The sequence below is a fragment of the Mobula hypostoma genome, chromosome 9, assembly GCF_963921235.1.
Source record: "Mobula hypostoma chromosome 9, sMobHyp1.1, whole genome shotgun sequence".
Lineage (NCBI taxonomy): Eukaryota > Metazoa > Chordata > Chondrichthyes > Myliobatiformes > Myliobatidae > Mobula > Mobula hypostoma.
Window position 1 is genome coordinate 101,603,118 of NC_086105.1, and position 13,292 is coordinate 101,616,409.

Genomic DNA, 13,292 nt, shown 5'->3' on the forward strand with positions numbered 1-13,292 from the left:
CAGAAACAAAGGTTCTGAACTTAAAGAAGGGTAACTTTGAAGGTATGAGACGTGAATTAGCTAAGATAGACTGGCAAATGACACTTAAAGGGTTGATGGTGGATATGCAATGGCAAGCATTTAAAGATCGCATGGATGAACTACAACAATTGTTCATCCCAGTTTGGCAAAAGAATAAATCAAGGAAGGTAGTGCACCCATGGCTGACAAGGGAAATTAGGGATAGTATCAATTCCAAAGAAGAAGCATACAAATTAGCCAGAAAAAGTGGCTCACCTGAGGACTGGGAGAAATTCAGAGTCCAGCAGAGGAGGACAAAGGGCTTAATTAGGAAGGGGAATAAAGATTATGAGAGAAAACTGGCAAGGAACATAAAAACTGACTGTAAAAGCTTTTATAGATATGTGAAAGGAAAAAGATTGGTTAAGCCAAATGTAGGTCCCCTACAGACAGAAACAAGTGAATTGATTATGGGGAGCAGGGACATGGCAGACCAATTGAATAACTACTTTGATTCTGTCTTCACTAAGGAGGACATAAATAATCTTCCAGAAATAGTAGGGGACAGAGGGTCCAGTGAGATTGAGGAACTGAGGGAAATACATGTTCGTAGGGAAGTGGTGTTAGGTAAATTGAAGGGATTAAAGGCAGATAAATCCCCAGGGCCAGATGGTCTGCATCCCAGAGTGCTTAAGGAAGTAGCCCAAGAAATAGTGGATGTATTAGTGATAACTTTTCAAAACTCTTTAGATTCTGGACTAGTTCCTGAGGATTGGAGGGTGGCTAATGTAACCCCACTTTTTAAAAAAGGAGGGAGAGAGAAACCGGGGAATTATAGACCGGTTAGCCTGACATCGGTGGCGGGGAAAATGCTAGAGTCAGTTATCAAAGATGCAATAACAGCACATTTGGAAAGCAGTAAAATGATTGGACAAAGTCAGCATGGATTTGTGAAAGGAAAATCATGTCTGACGAATCTCATAGAATTTTTTGAGGATGTAACTCGTAGAGTGGATAGGGGAGAACCAGTGGATGTGGTATATTTGGATTTTCAAAAGGCTTTTGACAAGATTCCACACAGGAGATTAGTGTGCAAACTTAAAGCACACGGTATTGGGGGTAAGGTATTGATGTGGATAGAGAATTGGTTGGCAGACAGGAAGCAAAAAGTGGGAATAAACAGCACCTTTTCAGAATGGCAGGCAGTGACTAGTGGGGTACCACAAGGCTCAGTGCTGGGACCCCAGTTGTTTACAATATATATTAATGACTTAGATGAGGGAATTAAATGCAGCATCTCCAAGTTTGCGGATGACACGAAGCTGGGCGGCAGTGTTAGCTGTGAGGAGGATGCCAAGAGGATGCAGGGTGACTTTGATAGGTTAGGTGAGTGGGCAAATTCATGGCAGATGCAATTTAATGTGGATAAATGTGAGGTTATCCACTTTGGTGGCAAAAACAGGAAAACAGATTATTATCTGAATGGTGACCGATTAGGAAAAGGGGAGGTGCAGGTGCAGCAGGCGGTGAAAAAGGCGAATGGTATGCTGGCATTCATAGCAAGAGGATTCAAGTACAGGAGCAGGGAGGTACTACTGCAGTTGTACAAGGCCTTGGTGAGACCACACCTGGAGTATTGTGTGCAGTTTTGGTGTCCTAATCTGAGGAAAGACATCCTAGCCATAGAGGGAGTACAAAGAATGTTCACCAGATTGATTCCTGGGATGGCAGGACTTTCATATGATGAAAGACTGGATCGACTAGGCTTATACTCGTTGGAATTTAGAAGATTGAGGGGGGATCTTATTGAAACATATAAAATCCTAAAGGGATTGGACAGGCTAGATGCAGGAAGATTGTTCCCGATGTTGGGGAAGTCCAGAACGAGGGGTCACAGTTTGAGGAGAAAGGGGAAGCCTTTTAGGACCGAGATGAGGAAAAACTTCTTCACACAGAGAGTGGTGAATCTGTGGAATTCTCTGCCACAGGAAACAGTTGAGGCCAGTTCATTGGCTATATTTAAGAGAGCATTAGATATGGCCCTTGTGGCTGAAGGGATCAGGGGGTATGGAGGGAAGGCTGGTACAGGGTTTTGAGTTGGATGATCAGCCATGATCATACTGAATGGCGGTGCAGGCTCGAAGGGCCGAATAGCCTACTCCTGCACCTATTTTCTATGTTTCTATGAGCCGCTCCGATTTGCTTACTGTCACAACAGGTCAACAGCAGCTGCCATTTCATTGGTTCTTCACTCAACCCTGGAACATCTGGATAGTGAAGATGCATACATGAAGTTGCTCTTCATTGAATCAAAGGTGGTGATGAATCAGCATATAGGAGGGAGATTGAAATTATGGCTGAGTGGTGTCACAACAATAACCGCTCACTCAATGTCAGCAAGACCAAGGAGATGATTATTGATTTCAGGAGGAGGAAACCAGAGGTGCATCAGTCAGTCATCATTGGGGATCAGAAGTGGAGAGGGTCAGCAACTTTAAATTTCAGAGGATCTGTCTGGATACAGCTCGTAACTACCATTATGAAGAAAGCACGGCAGTGCCTTCACCTTCTTAGAAGTTTGCGAAGATTGGTATGTCATCTAAAACTTTAATAAACTTCTTTAACAAACTGCTATAAATGTGTGGTGAGAGTATATTGACTGGTTGTGTCACAGCCTGGCATGGAATGAAAAAGCCTATAAAAATAGTGGATATGGCCCAGTCCATCACAGTTAAATCTCTCCCCATCATTGAGCACATCTACACGGAGGTGCTGTTGCAGGTAGATAGCATCATTCACCAAGGATCTCCACCATCCAGGCCATGTTCTCTTCTCACTGCTGCCATCAGGAAGAAGGTACAGGAGCCTCAGGACTCACACTACCAGGTTCAGTAGCAGTTATTATCCCTCAACCATCAGGCTGTTGAACCAGAGAAGATAATTTTATTCAACTTCAACAGTTCAACTGAACTGTTCCCTAAACCTATGGACTCATTTTCAAGTACTCTTCATCTCATATTCTTGATAATTATTGCTTATTTATTTATTCTTATTATTTCTTTTTTTGTATTTGTAGTTCATTGTCTTTTGCACATTGGTTGTTTGTCTTATTGGGTCCAGTCTTTCATTGATTCTATTATGCTTCATGTATTTACTGTGAATGCCTACAAGAAAATGAATTTCAGGATTGTATATGGTGACATATATGGACTGTAATGCCCTGGTTAAGGTTTTTACTGCGATGCTGTAGATATTTAATTTTAGCAGTTCCATAAAAGCCGTCTGTTCTGCTTTTAGCATATTTGGGTTTGAGCTAAAGATAAGGGGCTATGTTGTTCAACTTAGGAATGTTGTGTCAGCCAGTCAGGATGGTGGATTTGGGAGAAGGTTCCAGGGAATACTGGGTGGAGAGGTCTTTGTGACAGACACTGGCGTGGGTTGAGGCCTTTTTGTTGGGACCTGGGAAGATGGCTGATGATGCCATCCCTATTGCACAAGGTGCTTTGTGCAGATGAATGGCTTCAAGAAGAAAGGACCAATACTCCTGTGGGGGAGCCCATTTGTTCAAGATGGATTTCAAGCGACACTCATAAGGTGGTATGTGCTTTCACACAGACCATGGGTCCAGTGTGTGAGTTAAAGACAACTCCAAGATGAGCTCCAAATTATGTGCACATTTGGACTGGGTTAACTGTGATGAGCCCTTTAACATTTTTTTCTTGTCTTTTCCCTACTAACTATTTGATAAAGCTTAAATTTGTAAATATACTTTCTTTATAATTGTATGCGGTGTAGGATCTGTTATTTCTTGCCAACAGGTAATTGCAAGTAGGCAGCATTTACACCGTGTTTGCTCAGATTGGGGTCCGGGTGATTGAAACATCCAGTTTCTCCTGGTCTGCTGGGACCCAAGTCATATTGATCCTAGACATACAGAGATGGAGAAAGGTTGTTTTCTCACAACTGCGTCCATTGGCTTCTTAGCAATGTGCTAACCAGCTGTTTCTAGAGATGTCTAGTAAAAAGGGGTTTCAGTACTTTCATAATAAATATACTTTGAACTCTCAACTTTGAAACCTTTCCAAATTTTGTCCTTTGGTGGAGATCTGTATTCTCCCAATCTTTTGCAGAGCATCTCCGCATAAAATGCAAGATAGAGTGCCTACAAAAGTGATGTTTTACATTAGTCTCTTGTAATAAAACTGGTATTTCTAGAATGGACAAAGATCAAATTGGAAAAGGTGCAGCATGTGATAATGAACTCTTTCCATATCTCCATTTCCAGAAAGCAGTGGCTGTTGTTTCCAGTGTCTGTCTCTCTCTATTGTGGCTTGGTAGGCAGAGGTTTGTGCTTAATCTCCCAGCAGGCTGCCCTTCTCTGAAATATTATGTCAGTATTCCTTGTAGGGTAGAAAGTGTTGTAATAATAGTTCGTACTACTTCTGTGCCCGTAGACAAAATTTGTCAAGAGAAAATGAGAATGCCAGTGGGTGAAAGAAAAAGCAGGCTTATAACATGAAGTGGGCAGCTGCTAGCGTGCGTTATATGACAACGAGACAGATGACTCAGTCGGTTCAAATATTATTTAGAAACAACATGGCTAGCTGAAAGACCGGCGGTGAAATGCTAGAGTGCAAAATACTCATTCTCACCTGCTTCAATGATCTTAAAGTTCAAGAATATTTGCTGATTTTGTGAGGTCATTAAAATTCATGGGATTTTTACTATTATTGATAAAAGACTTATTGCACCAGACACCTCCTTCCACAAATAGCGTGCTGCTGTGTGTAAGTCCTTGAATTTATTAAAATAGAACATCCAAGTGTACAGCCCAGGAATAGGTCCTTTATCTACCACGTAGGCACTGAAGATGACGCCAATGTACAATCATATTCCTCTATTCCCTGCCTGTTCTCTTTGCCTGCCTGAATAAAATGGCACTATATTACCTGCTACTACCACTTCCCATGTTAGCATGTACCAGGCACCTATCACACTCTATGCAAAATCTACCCTCACAAATCTCCTTCTCCTCAGCGAATAGTGATGTTAGTTGGCATCCTTTCTTATATCAGAACATCAAATACATTCTCAGAAAAGTTAGCTGTCAACTTATTCCTCTTACTGAGCTGGAGCGTGCTTACTACCTCTTTAACGTTGTATTGTGTTCCCCTTTTGTCTGGGTTTTTTTAACTGCTATTTTAGCCGCAACTTTATTTGTGTGGGTGAAATGCTGGCCAATGGACCTCAGGATTTCTGTTGGGATCATTAGTCGGTGGTTGAGAGTTGTAGTCTACCATGCACCTATCAATGGAAAGAGATGTAGGAATTTTTATCATGAAAAGAGAAATTCAAGTTCAAGAAACTCACACTGCAGATTTCAACACAAGATGTACCTTCACTTCCTTCAGTAACACAGGCAATGAAAGAATCGTCATCATCATCAGGTGCCGTGCCCAGTTTGAGCTTTGACAGCCATGGCCCACACACTCCTGTTTCGGGTCAAGTGGATCAATTCATTGGTATTCATTTCCAGTTCTCTGGCTGCTGTCTCCATCATCATTTGTCTTTGTCTTCCTCTTGCTTTCTTCCCTTCAATCTTTCCCATAATTACTGTGCGTTCTAACTCCTCTTTCCTAATCACATGTCCAGTGAAGTTACCTTGCCTTTTCATGATCTCATACTTTATTTCTCTTTTTGTGCTTGCTCTGTTCATGACATCCTCGTCAGGTATTCGTTTCATCCATGATATTCTTTGCATCCTCCTCAGAAACCACATCTCTGCTGCTTCAATTCGTTTCCTCATGTTACTAGATATTGTCCAACATTCTGAGCCATATAACATAACTAGATAAACGTAACATTTCAGTACTCTGAGGCGGGTTGTCATGCCTAGTTTAGTATTGATCAGTACACTCTTCATTCTCGTAAAGGTGTTTTTTGCCATCCCTTTTGATGTCCATGTCGCACCTGCCATCTGATTTCACCTAGCTTCCTAAGTAGTAAAAGTTCTGTACTTGTTTTATGTCTTCCCTGTTAATTCTCAGCCTGCAGATAGGATTCTCCTTTTTGGATATCACCATACATTCTGTCATTTTGCAATTGATAGGTAGACTAATTTTTGCACTTTCTTCAACAATTATATCAATTAAGTTTTGTAGTTCTTCCTCCGTACTTGCAATTAACACAGTGTCAGCTGCATATGTCAAATTACTGATGTTTTCACCACCGACTTTGATTCCCAAGATGTCTCTTATTTTTTGTAATGTTGTTTCACGATACACATTAAATAAATCAGGGGAGAAAACACACCCCTGTCTAATGCCTCATGTGCAAAAAGATTTTGTTTGCTTGTTTTATCAACTACACAAAAGCATTTGATAAAGTGAAGCACAATAAGTTATTTGAAATAATACAGAAAACTCTAGATCTAGATTCAAAAGACCTCCGCCTAATCAGAAATCTGTACTGGGAACAAACTGCCACTGTAAGAATAAATGGAGAAGTGAGTCAGTTTACGAAATGAAAGAATGAGAGTCATTTGGCTGAAAGTCAGAATTTGCCTAGATTTTAATAATGCAGTCAATGTTCCATTAATTTTAAACATCAATTCTGTCACAGATATTAAAAATACTATATAATACAAATGAGAAAAATAAATATTTTTTTCAGAATTTACTAGTATGGTTTTAGTTCTATATTTTAGAATTCACAGTTCATCCTTTTACAATATTCTTTAAGTTCTGATGCAATATTTAGGAAAATATCCTAACTTTTTCCCCAGAGTTATTTGTATTTGGCTATGTTTGGTTCACTTTTAATCAATATTTTGGTAATATCTTAATTCATCTTTCCATCTTGCATGTAAGTAACAATTACATAGTTAGCTTCTTCCCCTCTACCATCTGATTTCTGAACGGTCCATGAACGCTACCTTGTTGCTCCTTGTTTCAGTTTGTATTATAATTTCAGTAATTCTTCTTTACATTGCACTGCTGCCACAGAAGAACCACTTCATGTCAAATAAATCAGTGGTAGTAAAGCTGATACTAATTCTTTCTTTCCGTTCACGTCATGGTCCGTACAACAGCTTGTTCTGGTAACCTCGTGTACATGCAGGCCTGGTTTCTCAGTCTGTGTTTCCTATGTTTCAGGTGTTCTTTGGCTGGCACTTATCTCTGAAGTTTTATATATCGTGCTCTTAGTTGTTGGTTTCAGCCTGATGTGCCTGGAACTCTTTCACTCAAGCAACATGATAGACGGCCTCAAGCTCAATGCATTTGCTGCTGTCTTCACTGTTCTGTCAGGTAAGTTAAATTCCCATTTTTAAAACTTAGAGCAAACTAAACCCTAACTTTCTGCTGATATGCACTCAGGGCTCCTTTCATTTGGAGTTTCTGTCAGAAATGTCAAATCAATTTTGATATTGTTCCACAAAATAATGAAGGCATTGCTGAGACTATGGAAAAGAGCAATAAGACTGAATCCAAAGGTGAACCACCAAAAAAAAGATTAGGAGACAGTATGGAGGAAAACTATTCCTTGCTAAGCACCAAGATTTGTACAAAACAATGACGTTGTAGGGACCAGTTTCCAAGTAAGACCTAATGCACTCCATCTTCCCTCAAGAATACTGGCAATTACCCAAAACAATTATTACGGAAATTAGAAAATGCTGGAAGTGCTCACAGGTCAGGCAGCACATCTGGAGAGAGGAACAGAGTTACTGTTTCAGACCGGTGATCTTTCTTCAGAACAGTTGTTCGGTCAGTTGAATAAGGGAGCTTAATGCCTGGTTAAGGACTCTACCGCTAAATATCAAACAAACTAAGTAAATGGTGCAGTCGAATGTGGAGAACCCTATTCAGCACTCCTTAAAGGGGAGTTTGTCAATGGAAAGGTGAAAAATATTATACAATACAAATTGAGATAAAAAAACAGAATTTACTGGTATGAATATATGGTTTTTTGTTCTACATTTTAGAATTCACAATTCATCCCTTTAAATATTAACCTGTATTTGACAATGTTCCTCTGTACTGTAGTTTTAAATGAGACATGGAGTAGTAAATGGATAGCATTTGGATGCCAACTCCTGTTTTGCTGTGTTTCCGCTGGGAAGAGGCCACAATTATTTCCCCATTTAAGTCTGTTAAACTTCAATGAACCCAGTAAAAATGTGGACTACAGATTCACACTTTCCCAACCGCTTCTCTCTCTGAATATCATTGCTCACTAGGGTTAGAATTAGACACACTAGCGACTGTGGATGTTGGATTCTGGAGCAAAAACTAAACTACTGGAAGAGCTCTACGGACCAGGCGGTATCTGTGAAGGCAACGAGATGGTTGAGGTTTTGGATTGAGTGATGCAGATTATTTTTTTCTCTCTTGGAATAGAATAAGCTTAGTTCATGTTCTAAGGAGTAGAATTGAGGTTAATCACATAATGCGCCTGACTTTAACTCCATTTGAATTTTGGTAGCTGTGGAGGAGGTGGGGGATACAAAGGAAGTTTCTATTGTACAAGACAGAGTTGAAGTTCTTAACTCTGGTGCTTGCCAATGTCCCACTGAAACAAGTAACATTTGGCATGTAAAATCTCCTGGATCTTCAGGATCTTTTAGCCTACAGTTCTCTCCAATAGACTCCCACTGGAGCTTCTAAACCAGATAGAAGAAACGAGGAGGAACTTCCATTTATAGAAACAGGAGGAAAAGACTGCAGATCCTGGAAATTTGAATATACAAAAGGTGTTGGAAGCATTTAGCAGGTCAATCAGCATTGTAAAGGAGTAAGCAGAGTCAACCATCAGCTCAAGTGTCTTCATCAAAACTGGAAAAATTATAAAACAAGTGTGTTTTAGTTTTCTCTCCCAACTGACACTGTTGGTCTTGTTGAGTAGTTCACGTTTGTTTGAACTGTTTAACTTGAGAGGAATGAAACCGCAATTGATGCTGAGCCAACTGGGGGAATGTTAGAATGCACAAGCAAAAGCTTAATCAAAGAAGGAGGGTTTAGAGGGCATCGTAAGGGAAGACTGAAAGGTCCAGAGACAGATGGTGCCGTGAATATCAACGACAAAGAAATTAACATCAGGAATATGCAGAAGGTCAACACTGGATGAGCATCCAGTTCATTGATAGTTGTAAACACAGGATTAGATAGAGATAGGAAGTGTTGAAATCAAGAGGATTGAAGACAAGGGTCAAGTGAAGAATGAAGCTGAGTAATTGGTTTTAATTGAACAGGAATTAAAAATATAATTTCTTAAACTCTGAGTCCTGCACTATGTTCACTGTGTCTAGTATCTAATGTGCAAAGATCCCACTGAATATTTCTCCTTACAAGAGCACACCAATTACTCATTGTGAATTAACTTTCAATGCTGCAGTCGGTAATTTTCATTACACTGGTTTCCAAACTATATTCAGACATATCATATAATAACTATTATTCTAGAGGCAGGTGTACAGTATATGTCTCAAAATTGTTAATTATTGTTATAATTGCATAATCCTGTCTGGAACTGTAGTCTGGTACTGATTATTGGTAACTGTTGGCAGATAAACATGGATTAGCAACTAACACTAAAAACTATCTCACAAATGGGCTTTGCCTTTGTTCGTCAATATCAGGAGATGTATATCTAAACATTATTAAAGAGTCTGCGCAGAAGGTAAAACTGATCTTGCAATATTCAATAGATCAGACAGCATCTGTGGGGAGAGGGACAAATTTACTGTACAGTTTGATGGCCTTGAAATGTTAACTTTATGATGCTACTTGACCTGATATCTCCAACATTGATTTCCGATGTCCTATATCTGCAGCTTTAGTTTTTAGCCTTTCACTCAAAATTATCTTTTGACCACATCAGTTACACTTACAATATCTAAACCTCACTTACTGGGATTTCCAGGTGAAGCAGATTGGGACGGTGCTCTGCTCAGTGTCTAAAGGAACGAAAAGGAGAGAATCCTGGAAGAGAGGTGGATGATTGTGGTAGGGCCCAGTTTGGGGGTGGGGTATTGGTATGAAGAGATGTGGTAAGAAAATAGAGTGCAAAGGTCAAAGAGAAGTACTCTGAGGAAACTAAGGAAAGTCTAAGGTGGTGTGTAGATGGCAGGAAGAACATGACTGAGATAGAGGAATGGTAGCTGAGTAGGACCAAGGGGAAGGATGAGGGGATAATCAGAGGGTGTAAAGGGATGAATGAGGAAGGGTCAACTGGAGTAATAGGATTGGATACAATATCGTAAGTCTTGCTAGAGATCTGATGTTCTTTTAGTAAACTACCAGGGAGTAGGGGATGGAGATGATCAGTAGGGACGGGAGGAAACAGATGAGGAAGATCAATGTCTGAGAATTTCTGGAAATGTCAGGGTAGCCTCAATTGTTAGTGGTGGAGCAGGAATCCAGTCTCTGGGAAAGAGCTACTTCAGTACGTTTCACTGACCTCAGCGGTCCGATAGATATTTACGTTTAACAGCACTAATGAGCAAGCCCAGTGATCTAAGTATACGCCCATCACATGTACACAGATTAACAAAAACATAGAAGATAGGAGAAGGAGCAGTCCATTCAGGACTTCAGATCTGCTCCGCCATTCAGTGTGATCATGGCTCAAAGTTCAAAGTGAATTATATTATCAAAGTACATTTATGTCACCATATACAACCCTGAGATTCATTTTCCTGCAGGCATACTCAGCAAATCTATAGAATAGTAACTATAACAGGATCAATGGAAGATCATCCAGAGTGCAGAAGAGAACGAACTGTGCAATTGCAAATATAAATAAATAGCAATAAATAATGAGAACATGAGATAATAAGATAAGTCCTTAAAGTGGGATCATTGGTTGTGGAAAACATCTGTGATAGAGCAAGTGAGTGTAGTTATCCCCTTTTATTTGAGAGCCTGATGTTTGAGGAGTAGTAACAGTTCTTCAACCTGGTGGTGCGAGTCCTGAAGCTCTTGTACCTTCTACCTGATGGCAGCAGTAAGAAGAGAGCACAGCCTGGGTGGTGGAGATCTCTGATAATAGATGTTGCTTTCCATCGACAGCATTTCATGTAGATGTGCTGAATGGTTAGGAGGGCTTTACCCATGATGTACTGGGCCATATTAACTACCTTCTGTAGGATTTTCTGTTCAAAGGTATTGGTGTTTCCATGCCAGGCTGTGATGCAGACAGTCAATACACTCTCCACTACACTTCTGTAGAAGCTTGTCGAAGTTTTAGATGTCATGCTGAATCTCCGTAGTCTCCTAAGGAAGTAGAGGTGCTGCCTTATTTTCTTCACAGCTGCACCTACGTGCTGGGTCCAGGACAGATCCTCTGAAATAGCGACACCCAGGGATTTAAAGTCGCTAGCCCTCTGTACCTCTGATCCTCCAATGAGGACTGGCTCATGGACTTCTGGTTTCCTTCTCCTGAAGTCTACAATCAATTCCTTGATTTTGCTGACATTGAGTGAGAGGTTGTTGTTATTACACCACTTTGCCAAGTTTTCAATCTCCCCTGCTGTATGCTGACTCATCACTGCCTTTAATTTGGCCCACAATCCTCTATCTGCCATATTCTTGCTCATTTCTAACACACATTGATGCTTTTTGTGTCTAGAAATCTATCCACGTAATTATTAAAGATATTCAGCAACTTGGCCTCCATAGCTTCTATAACAGAGAAACCCATAGGTTCATCATCCCCTGAATCAAAAATATCATCCTCATCTTAATCCTAAAAGAATATCTCAATATCCTGAAACAGTACCCTTTCATTTCAGACCTCCTAACAATGAAATCATCTTTCCACAGCCAGACTGTCAACCCAATCAGAATTATGTATGCTTCAATGAGATCACTTTTCATTCTTCTAAATCTGAGTGAATACAGGCTCAGTCAATCTAATCTCTCCTCAGGCAATTGTGGTATACATGCAGAAAGTACTTGAACATTAATCAGATTGGCCCAGCCTGTTTCTAAGCTACATATTCTGACTTATTCTACAGAAGTCCTTATAATAGATGTAAAGCAGGGGTGCTCAACATTTTTCTCCTTGTGGTTTCCTTGTGACTTTCATTTACCTCTGTGGCCCCCACACGTCATAGTTTCTGTTAGTTGCTAAAGTTTTGTTTTGGTCACCTATGCTCATTATTCTAACATAAAGTCAATAAACATAAAAAATAGGAGCAGGAGTAGGCCATCCGGCCCATCGAGCCTGTCCCGCCATTCAATAAGATCATGGCTGATTTGTCCGTAAACTCAGCTCCATCTACTTCCTTTTTCCCCATAACTCTTAATTCCTCTACGATGTAAAAACCTATCTAACTGTTTCTTAAATATATTTAGTGAGGAAGCCTCAACTGCTTCCCTGGGCAGAGAATTCCACAGATTCACCACTCTCTGGGAAAAAAAAGTTTCTCCTCATCTCCATCCTAAATCTTCTCCCCTGAATTTTGAGGCAATGTCCCCTTGTTCTAGTCTCAAATATTTATGTATTAACTGGTTATAGGTATTATAATATATGAAATATAATGTTACAGTTGTACATGAAAATAAAACTATTTCAGAGCTCTGAATAAGATACCTTAAAGATATATAATATTCTTCTGACAAGCAATGAAAAAGCACTTAATATTGTTACTTTGGGTATTTAGTGAGACTGATGCAAATTAGTGAGTTTTTGAATATCTGGTTGCAACTTGGTTAAAGATAATCAAAGATCACCTCTTTTCATAACATCAAGACGGTTACAAGCTTTTGATAGCAGGTGAAGAGCTTGACTAAAACCACATTCAATTAGATAAGAGGTAGGAATCCAATTAAGAACAACTTTGCTTTCTCCCAGAGCCGTGGAAACTTATTTTGAATTTCACCGGTTATCCAGAAATATTGCTCGCTGTGTTTGAATTTTGCATAAGCTGTTATATCACTTTGCAGTTCAGTGAGACATTCTTACAATATGGTGTCAACATCACTCACATTCACCCCAAATGAATCTACCTCTAGTCTGGAATATGCAACTCCAGCAGGTCTCTGAACTAAAATTCCATATTCAGTGTGCAGTTGTTTCAAGTGACCAGGATACACCATAAGATCATCATCTTGCAATTCTATTTTAGAGTGGACAGTGAAGAAAATTGCATAAACGTATTATTACTGCATAAACCAATGTTGCTGCTAAAAAGTTAGAGTTTTCTGAGGAAAGTGGCAACATGCTGTTTGCAGGATATGAGATTGCCGTTTTTTTCCTTGTAACTATTTGTTTAATAAATTAAGTTTTCA

The 13,292-nt window shown here is 39.8% G+C and overlaps 1 protein-coding gene across 1 annotated transcript in view; it reads left to right on the forward strand.

Moving 5' to 3' along the window:
- Positions 1–13,292, forward strand: part of gsg1l (gsg1-like) — a 258,730-nt gene that overhangs the window by 171,495 nt on the left and 73,943 nt on the right. The window contains exon 3 of the mRNA XM_063057386.1: positions 7,155–7,307. Within this exon, the coding sequence (XP_062913456.1) occupies positions 7,155–7,307 (153 nt within the window). The remainder of the gene's footprint in view (positions 1–7,154; positions 7,308–13,292) is intronic.